Source organism: Odontomachus brunneus, unplaced genomic scaffold (assembly GCF_010583005.1).
Source record: "Odontomachus brunneus isolate Ranch 3 - 2012 unplaced genomic scaffold, Obru_v1 Obru_scaffold_154, whole genome shotgun sequence".
Lineage (NCBI taxonomy): Eukaryota > Metazoa > Arthropoda > Insecta > Hymenoptera > Formicidae > Odontomachus > Odontomachus brunneus.
The window spans coordinates 228,095-238,875 of NW_022639604.1; the positions used below are offsets into that span (position 1 = coordinate 228,095).

General features: G+C 28.6%; 1 protein-coding gene and 1 long non-coding RNA gene across 3 annotated transcripts; both read left to right on the top strand.

The window, feature by feature from the left end:
• The first annotated feature begins 1,193 nt into the window (after window positions 1–1,193).
• On the top strand, window positions 1,194–5,472 carry LOC116850760. 2 transcript variants are annotated; one of them, XR_004379430.1, is made up of 3 exons: window positions 1,194–2,341; window positions 3,139–3,299; window positions 3,389–5,472. It is a non-coding gene; the product is annotated as an uncharacterized LOC116850760 (long non-coding RNA). The 2 variants fall into 2 exon arrangements; XR_004379429.1 differs by having other exon boundaries at window positions 1,200–2,341; window positions 3,142–3,299.
• Window positions 5,473–6,864: 1,392 nt separating this feature from the next.
• On the top strand, window positions 6,865–8,916 carry LOC116850763. The gene is made up of 2 exons (XM_032829402.1): window positions 6,865–8,304; window positions 8,413–8,916. The coding sequence occupies exon 1, from the start codon at window positions 6,969–6,971 to the stop codon at window positions 8,271–8,273; it is 1,305 nt and encodes a 434-aa protein (XP_032685293.1). The 5' UTR covers window positions 6,865–6,968; the 3' UTR covers window positions 8,274–8,304; window positions 8,413–8,916.
• The last annotated feature ends 1,865 nt before the right edge of the window (window positions 8,917–10,781 follow it).

The following is a 10,781-nucleotide window of genomic DNA, read 5'->3' on the forward strand; positions in this document are numbered from 1 at the left end:
TAGACTAGGGATGAGTAATGAAATCGGTATCTTTTTTTAAACAACCACGTAAAGTTTTGAGATATTAACAACGAAAAATTTCTACTGAGCGGCAGCCCACTGGCCAATCAGCACACGCGCTGCGGTGAGCAGCCAACGCTGTTCGCGCTGTAGCATCGTAATGACAAACTAGCCGGTCCATCCCCCTAGCAATCCCCTGAGGAAAACGCGTTGTACACCCTGTATATTGTCATATAACTACACATATGTAATCCCTTATTAAATATAATTATATATACATATACCTAATTTATATGTAAATATATACGATTATATAACAGTTAATATTCCTCAATTGACTTTGGTTTGTGTGTGTCTGTTATTAAAATAATATATTTATATATAATTTAATCACTTGTTTAAATAAAATCTTTGTTATATCGTTGAAAAGTATTCATGTTGTTCGATAATGAAGCGTTAATATTTAAAACAGATTAAAACAAGTTAATATTTAAAATAATATCCCAAACCCTTTTTGGTTACTGAGTAAGTTGTTTTAAACCGTTTCCTGTTCAGATTAATCATATATATATATAATATTTCGTTGAAAATTGAGAAGCAGTGGTGTAATCACTAGTGCACTAATATTTATTATATCAACATTTGTCGCATACCTAATATTGATCCATCATTTCAAAGTTTGCGAATAAATATATTATAATATTCTGTAACGTATAATATATTATAACGATACATAATGCAAGTCCTAAGAACACATAGTTTAGATAGTGCTAAGAACACATGGAGTTATTTATATCACCGTCTGTCGCTCGATTATCAACGTTATCCTTACCAACGGAACCCTTACCGTTGTCAGAACATGGAAAACTGATTGTTTCGGTAAAAAAATTTTTTTATTTAACGGATTAGTTTACTTAAAATGATCATTATAGTACTAAAATACTACAAGTTTTTGCTGAAAATTACCACAAATTTATTAATATATATCTTTCTTGTTAAACTTCCCTTATAGAAATATCATACTAAGAATCATTGATAATTACTTATTTTCAGTATTAAAAATACTGAGTATAATAATACTGAGGATAATAAGTAATTATTAATGATTCTTAGTATGATATTTCTATAAGGGTTTGTAGTATATTTTCAGTCTTTCAACAAGAGTTTCATAAAAAAAGTATCATATTGTTTCCCTACACTAACGAATATGTCTAGTTTGTCATATTGATATCTACAATTTACCTTGTTAACAACTTTTTCGATATAAACATATGATATCCGTTATTAATGTCCCATGTACTATTATTGTTTAAAAATCTTTATCTAAGCCGTATAAATATTTTCGTGACACTAAGTGAGTTGTCCAGTTTCGCGCATTACTTTGAAGTAAATATTACAAACAAAATTTATTTAATGATAATTAATAAGATTTATAGTGATGAATAACTGAAAAGTAAGAACTTTTAGTGGACCATTCACAGAAGACAAATATAACCAGTTTTTCAATCCAAACGTTTGTCACGTTTGCAAACGTTCTAGCAGAAACTTGATAACGTGTAATCTCTGCAAAATGATTTCTTACTGTTCCGAGGAACATAAGGAAATATATAGAAACTCATACTCAGGGATATACGTAGCTATGGAAAGGATAATAACAGACAAATCGTTGTCGGTTGCGTATTCTAGCTTGGAACATTGGATAGCATCACGGGACGACATTTCACAACGAATACTGCCTAGTACGTCACGTTACGTATACCAGTATGAAAAGGAGATGGTATTATGTGCAAAATCGTATTGTGTGTGTTACCGACAGATAAACATAAGTCCTTGCAACACTTGCTATTCAGCCAATTTTTGTGATGAGCACCAAACAGAATTTAGAGTATTACATGAGGAGGACTGCGGTGAGCTGTTGCTATTTCTGAACATGAATATAACTGATGTTATCCGCGACATGGAAGAATTTCTGATTCATAAAGGAAGGAAGTTCGCCAGATTTCCTACAGAGAGATATTTTCCTGACAATATTACATTTATTAATGGCTATGTACTTCAAACATGAACTAGTTCGATGGGAACATGGCTTGGATCTATAACAGCAATAATAGCCCAAAAGTGTCCATTACTTTTAACCGCTGACACAGAAAAGGTAGTGAAAGAAAATATAAATAAGATAAAAGATGTAACAGATGTAACTAGGAAACGCTTGTAAAAAGTAAATTCTGCGGATGTAGTCCATATAGAAATTATGTAGCTGGAAGATGTTATTACCGAAATGCGCATTTTATTATGTATTCATGAATTTAAATCACATGACTGATCCAGGTAAAGGTTAAAGGTAAGGTATTGTTTGATCTAACCTTTATTTTGATATAGTTTATGATACTCAATTTTTTATAATATTCGAGAATATATAAGAAATTTTTTACTGGGATATATTTTCAAGCGTAAACAGTATTTTGTTTCTTATCTTTTCAAAATGTATAATAGTATTATTGTCTCACTATTATTGTCTAAACATCTACATATAGCTCGCATATAAGTTTGTGTTATATTCTGTGAGTTGCCGAGCTTCGCGCGTTATATCGAAGTAAATATTACAAATATCATATTCATGAAAGGTCATTACTAAGACATATCGCGACGAGCATAAGCGAAATAACTACTTCCCGATGAAAAATTTTTCATGCAAAATTTTATATGAAATTTGTCCATACATAATTATGTATAATTATATATAATCATATAAAATTATATATAATTATACACAATTATGTATAACAATATGTATAATAACATATAAATTTATGCGTAATTATGTAAAATTATATATGAATGTATATATATAATTATACATAATTATATATAATTATATATAATTATATATATAAGTAGAATGTATGAACATGAATGGACAAATTTGATACATAATAATATATAATTATATATAATTTTATATAATTTTATATAATTTTATATAATTATATGTGAAAAATTTTTCATTGGGTTTTGATGGACCATAGAAGACAAATATAATTAATTTTTCAATCCAAACATTTGTCATGTTTGCAAACTGCCCAGCAGAAATTTAATAACATGTAATCAACAATCTATGTGAGTTCTTATTGTTCCAAGAAGCATGAGAAGATACATGAAGACTCACATCTGGAACTCTGCAGAGACCTAACAAGGATCATAACAGACAAATCCGATTAGAACACATATCGTAATTGGGAAGAATTGAGAGAAGCACGGAAGGAAATTTTAATGAATATAAATCTATCAGGCATACATCAGTACGTAATAGATGTGATATTATGCGCAAAATCGTGTTATAAGTGTCATCGACAAATAAACATAGAGCCCTGCGTCATTTATTTTTCAGCTAATTGTTGTGATGATCAGCAAATGCTAAGTACTCTAGAACATAAGGATCACTGCAACGTTACTATTACTGAACATTAATATCGTCTGTACGAGTAGCAATTGTGTCTAAACAAACGTTCACCACATTTCCTGATGCTAGATCTTATCATGACATGATTATATATATTAACAGATATTTAGTCATGGAAGATCTAGATAACAATAAAAAAAAGTTTACTTCCCTATCTGTACTGTCTGGTCATTAGAACATTACATATGTTCGGATTACGCTTAGAAAAAAATTTACTAAATTTCAAAAAACATTTGTTTAAATAGTACTGTGAAGATATTTGTTTAAATTAAATAATTATTTTCTAAAATTAAAGAAACAAACTTATATTTAAAACTTCTTTATTTAATTTTAGAAAATAATTACTTAATTTAAACAAATATCTTCACACACATATCTATTCAAACACTCATTTTTTTAAATTTAGTAAATTTTTTTCTCAGCATATGTAACCGGTCCTCTGACATTACACTACGCGTTACAGGAATTAAATTTATTATTTCTTTCACATGCTGCTTATAAATTTATCGTTCATATTATAGATACAAATCTAATAGATGTAATATGTTTACAAATTTGTCATATTTTCTTACATCTTTTTCGTTATATAAAGGAACTGTATATTATAATTATAAAATCGCCACTATTCGAATCCCGCGATTTAGAGACTGCTTCTCCTAGTTGCGGAAAATATAATCAGAAAGTTTATGTTGAAAATGTATCAGAGCCGCAGCACAATTATTGCGCACTTAAAGTCATATAAATAACCAAATGTGATCGTAATATTTGACACAAATATGTGCTTGATAAGAACATGGTTTGAATCTATAACAACAATAGTAGTAAAAGAATGTCCAGTACTTTTAATCTTTAATGATGAAACACAATAGATTGCAATACAAGAAAGTACAAAAAGTAATAGACAACAAGAAATCGATTGTGCAGAAAAAATAAATTCTGCGGTTGTAGGCCATATAGAAGCCATGTGACTAGCGAAAAGCGTATTTCATTATTTATTCATGAATTTAAATCACATAACCGACCCAATCAAAGGCTGAAAATCAGAAATTGTTTGATCATTTCTTTGATTTAGTATAGTATGATATTTTAGTATGATGCTCCTGTAAATTTTTAACGATATTAAAAGGTAAATAATACATCTCTTACTGAGGTATATATTCAGTCGTAAATTAATAGGATTTTGTCTCTTACATTTCTGAAATATGTAAAACATATTTACGTAAGGTAATAGAATGATTGCATATCATATTTTAAATTTTATATTTTGCATACTATTCGCATACTATTCAGTATTTACTTTAGAGGTACTATATTCAACAATTCTGTACTCAGTATGTAATTGTTTTGTAAGTCCCTTCTTCATCGTCCGTGTTTTGCAGGTGATAGGTGATAGAAATAATTGCGATATATTTTATGCAGATTATATTTTTATATTCTTCATATTGTAGCTTTTAATTAATATCTGTATCTCGTTACATTGGCTTGTACAAGTTAAATTATGAAAATTTGTCTTAAAGGTTATCACCGATTATTGTACCAATTAAAAATGTAATCATAGTTGTTAACAAAATATGGATTTTAGTAATATACAATTATTATTAAATGTATCTTACGATTCTCTCTCCTGTTTTTGTAAAAGTATAGCATATGTAAACTTTGTTTCAGTTTTGAGCACTTTTCCGATGCATTCTTGAATATAGCTAATGATCTAATAAGTGATAGAACTTAATGAGAAGATGGGGCTTCATGCAATCATTTAAAAATCAGTTCTTTCGTTGTGTTGGCTATCGAGTAAAATATATTGGAGAAAAATAGTTTATATTATGTTGAAACAAAGTGTATATATGATTCTATAATATTATCCGTTATATCGCCCACTTTTGCTTTAGATTTCACGATTAGCAGTAAGTATAGTATAAAACATTTCTCTAGGCATATTATAAGGATGAATTATGAGCCTAATGCTTCAACTAGTTACACTGAGAAAAAGTGTATTTCAATATTTATTTGTAGGAGAGAAAGTGTATTGTGAAATATAAGTGTATAGAAATAAACATTATATCACAGAAATAAACTTTATATCCCATAAATATACTTTAAAGTATTTGTTCTCAGTGTCTCTGTCAAACAGTCAAAGCTAATTGGCATGACTAATTTATACATGATTATCGCAGTTAAATAATCTGGACTGTAGTCATTTAAAAGAATGGTTGATTACCGAATGATGAGAACATCCGTATTACGACGTACAATGTCCGCTTTTAACATATCGTTAATGTTCAAGTCAAAATTTTAGCACGTAACAATTTTTTTGTATACAATTATATATAACCATATATAAAATCAAATGACAGCATACAAAATTATGAATAACTAGTAACATAATTATATAAAATTTTACACGACTTTATTCATAATTTTGTATGAGGCTGTCTAATCCTGCTTATGTGTAATTATGCTTATGTATAATATATGTATATATATATATATATATATATATATATATATATATAAATATAATCCCTCATTAAATATAATTATATATAAATATATATAATTTATATGTAAATATATACACGACTATATAACAGTTAATATTCCTTAACTGATTTTGGTTTGTGTGTGTCTTTCCAATAATATATTTACTGTGAGTGTCTTTAAAATAATATATTTATATATAACTTAATCATTTGTTTAAATACAAACTCTGTTATATCGTTGAAAAATATTCATGTTGTTCAATAATGAAGCATTAATATTTAAAACAGGGTTTCCTAAAATCTTTTTAAAGTTTTGATTATTGAGTAAATTTTTCTAAACTGTTTGCTGTTCAAATTAATCATAACAATATTTCGTTGAAAATTGAGAAACAGTAGTGTAATCACTAGTGTAATAGTTTATTATATTAATATTTGTCGCATATAATGTTGCATATTTGATCCATCATTTTAATGTCTTTGTGTAAATATATTATAATATTCTGTGAATACTATAACAATTACATAAGTCCTAAACTTGTCGCTCGATTATCAACGTTAAAGAACGCTTACCGTTGTCAGAACATGCAAAAATTAATCTGTCTTTAGATAAAAAAAATTTTTTATTTAACGGATTAATTCACTTGAAGTGATCATTACAATACATTAAAAAAATACTACAAGTTTTGCTGGAAATTAGCAAAAATTTACTAAAGTATTTTTCTTGGTAAATTTCGCTGTATATGTTCAGTCTTTAAATAAGATTTTCATAACAAATGTATCATATTATTTCTCAAATATCTCTAGTTCGTCATATCGGTAGTTACAATTTATCTTGTCAACAACTTTTTCGATATAAACATATTGTATCCATTATTATTGTTCTGTGTACTGTTATTGCTTAAATAACTATATCTAAATCATATAAATATTTCCATAACACTCTATGAGTTGTTCAGTTTCGCGCATTATTTTAAAGTAAATATTATAAACATAATACTCATAAATGATAATTAATAAGACTTATAGCGATGAATAACGGAAAAGTAAGAACTTTTTGTGGACCATACATAGAAGACAAATATAATCAGTTTTTCAATCCAAACATTTGTCATGTTTGCAAATGTCCCAGCAGAGACTTGATAACGTGTAATCTCTGCAAAATGATTTCTTACTGTTCCGAGGAGCATAAGGAAATACATAGAAACTCACACTCAGAGATCTGCATAGCTATGGCAAAGGAAATAACAGACAAATCGTTCTCGGACACGCATCGTAGCTTAGAAGAATGGATAGAATCACGAAACGATGTTTTAGAACGAATACTGCCTAGTCTATCACGTTGCATACACCAATACGAAAAGGAGATGATAATATGCGCAAAATCGTGTTGCGTGTGTTACCGACAGATAAATATAAATCCCTGCAATTTTTGCTATTCAGCCAACTTTTGTGATGATCACCAAACAGAATTTAATGTATTACATAAGGAGAACTGCGGTGAGCTTTTGCTATTACTGAACATGAATATAGCCGATATTATTTTCAACTTTGAAGAAATTCTATATGGAAAAGAAAATAAGTTCACCAGATTTCCTAGAGAAAAATATTTTTTTGACAACATTACATTTATTAATAACTATTTAGTCAGCAAAGATTCACTTATTCGTAAAATAATATTAAGTAATCTGAATTCAATTCTTTACTGGACAACAGAGCAATATATATATTCTGAGTATGTATCCGGTCCGCTGACATTATACTACGCGTTGAAGGAATCAAAATTATTATTTATTCCACTCAAAGCATCTAAATACATTGTTCATGTTATAGATGCAAATAAAATAGATGTAATATCTTTGCAAATTTGGCATATTTTCTTACATATCTTTAAAAAAATAAAGGAACTGCACATTGTATTTATAAAATCGCCAATATTCGAATCATGCGATCTAGGTTTTGTTTGTTCAACATGCCGTAAATATAATCAGAGACTTTATATTAAAAATGTGTCAGAAACGTACTACGAGTATAAACGCTCTGAGTCATATGAGACACCAGATGTGATTGTACTACTTGAAACACAAACTATTTCCATGGGAACATGGTTTGACTCTATATCAACAATAATAGAGCAACAGTGTCCGTTACTTTTAACCGCTGACACGGAAATGACAGCGCAAGAGAATGGAAATTGGATAGAAAAAATAACAGGCGTAAATAGAAAACGCTTGTGTAGAAAAAATAAATTCTGCGGCTGTAGACCATATAGAAACTGTACGACTGGAAGATATTATTACCGAAATGCGTACTTTATTATGTATTCACCGTTTTAAATCACATGATCGACCTAGTCAAAGGTTGAAGGTAATATGTTGTTTAATCCTATTTTTCATTTTGATATAGTTGAGGATACTCAATTTTTAATAATATTCGAGAATATATAAGAAATTTTTTACTGGGGTATATTTTCAGGTGTGAATACTGGGGTATATTTTGTTTCTTATCTTTTCAAAATATATAAAATATGTAATATATCATGTAATAAAATTATTGCCGCATACATAGTATCTTACAGTTTTATAATTTGACGCATGCCATGCCATAGTTATAGATATTACATGCAGTTCATTTTGAGTTATGTATAATTGTTTTGTAAATACCTTCTTCAACTTCCGTGTTCTGTAAGTGATAGATGATAAGAATAATTCTACAACATTTTATATAGAATTGTAAAACATTTTATACCTTATATTATTTATGCTGTACCTTGTAATCAATACTCGTAACTGACTGCATCTATTACGATTCTTTACATTTTAAATTGTCAAAATATATTAAAATGTATACAAACAAAAACCTGGATCTATTAGTGCCTTTCGAATTTTTATCTATTATTGTAAATTAAATACAAATGTTTACTTATATTCGCCAATGAAATATAGATTTTTTAATAATACATATTTATTAGTAAATATATATTATATTTCTTTCTCCTGTTTTTGTAAAAGTGTAGCATATGTATACTTTTGTTTCAATACGTTTGGAGTATTGTGAGCCAATGTGTTTCTGAATATAGCCAATGATCAAATGAGAGTATTTAAATTCTAAGAATTAGTGAAAATTTCAACAATAAATTTTTGTATTAGATAATTATCTATGTTCTAAAATACATCTTAGAAAAGAAGTTAAAATTATATTAAAGTAAGATATATGAATGATAATATAGATGTTTAAATAAATAATCCAGATACTCTTGGGCGTAGTTAAAATATAATTTTAAAATTAATTAATTTTTCGTTCCTTTTTGTAGTTCCGTTCTGTAGTTTTAATATATAACTATTCAAAATAACATTTCGTTTGGCAAAATGCCTTACATAAACTAACTTAAAAATTTTTGTTCAGTAGCACGAAAATGGCAACGCATAAGTTGTATAACCGATATTGTAATTTTTACGATTTTTAACAAAGAAAAAATACTACAAAAGCGCGCAAATTTGTTTATTTCACAACAAAAGTATTGTATTGCGCATGGTATGCAAATTTTGGTTTAAAAACAATTATTTCAGTTTGTTTAATAAACAACGTCCTCGAGGCCCTCAGAAATGTGACAATTATGATTTACAGCAATTGCTAGCTGCAAATTTGACAGAAACGCGAAAAATGCAGTTGGGAGTAACGTAACAAACTATTTCCAAATGAAAATAATCCAGAAAGAAAAAAGTGTGTTCCACGAGAACTCATTGATGCGATAAAAATCTACGAATGACAGCTCTTCTTTTCTCAATAAACAACGAATAAGCAACGTAGAAAATCTTTTTTATGGGACGTCGTTATAAATGATAAAAAATTGATACTCTATAATCTTAAACCGCAAAAATCAGGGATAAATTCTGGTTATCAAGCATCTGATCTGGTCGCAAATCGTAAACAAAAGAAGGTTCTGTTCTGCATTTGGAATATCAAGGGCACGATTTATTATGAGTCATTTGAAATAGATTGGAACCGGTTGAAAGTGCGAATTGCTACAAACTCTAATCAATCCGTTTATATCAGGAATTGGAACAAAAACGCTTGTCCTGAAAATAAACTTTTCGAGATATTCTGTGTTATATTGCGAAACCCTTTATTACAAAATGTGAAGTATCTCATAAAACATAATATAATTCATTTTTCGATAACTTCATCTTAATATTTGTGTATGTAGAATGAATAAAATTTTTGAAGAAACTTTGGAGTACAAATAAATTTGTGCAACAAGTTCTAAAGTCCTCCCCAATTAATTTCTATCTGAGAATCATTAGTTGCGAATATAGTATTTCAAAGAAAAATACATTAACTGTATTTTAGAGAATACGATTTCAAAACATCGGGAACAATACTATTCCAAAATTCATATCGCTTCTTAGAAGTTCCATGAGTCTTTCTTGCCAAACCGAGCGGCAAGTATCTTATGAAAATAATTCCGCGTTTGGTGAAGAAATCGGCCACCCCTTAATTTATTACTTGCTCGATGTATATGCTGCGTTCGCGTTTCCAGGATTCTGTGACGTGGCAGCCTTCAGGCCTCTCGTCACAAAGGAGCGAAATCGTCGGAGAAGAATAAAGCTTGGGAAGCCGCGCTCCATGTGTGTGCAAAATTTTATGAAACAAGAGGTTTTGCGATAATTCAAGAAAATTTTAGAAATTTGTATGTACCTTCCGTATGCGGAACAATTAGTGATCTCGAGTTCCGAATATTATGAGATGTTGTAATATACATAGACGATTTTATGGTTGCAAATTCCACAATTAAATATCATATCCAAATGTTGCAAAAATATTTAGGTTATTAATTAATAATA

What these genes read in the sequence shown, in the direction of transcription:
- LOC116850763 (XM_032829402.1), top strand. Translation starts at nt 6,969, where the DNA reads ATGAATAACGGAAAAGTAAGAACTTTTTGTGGACCATACATAGAAGAC.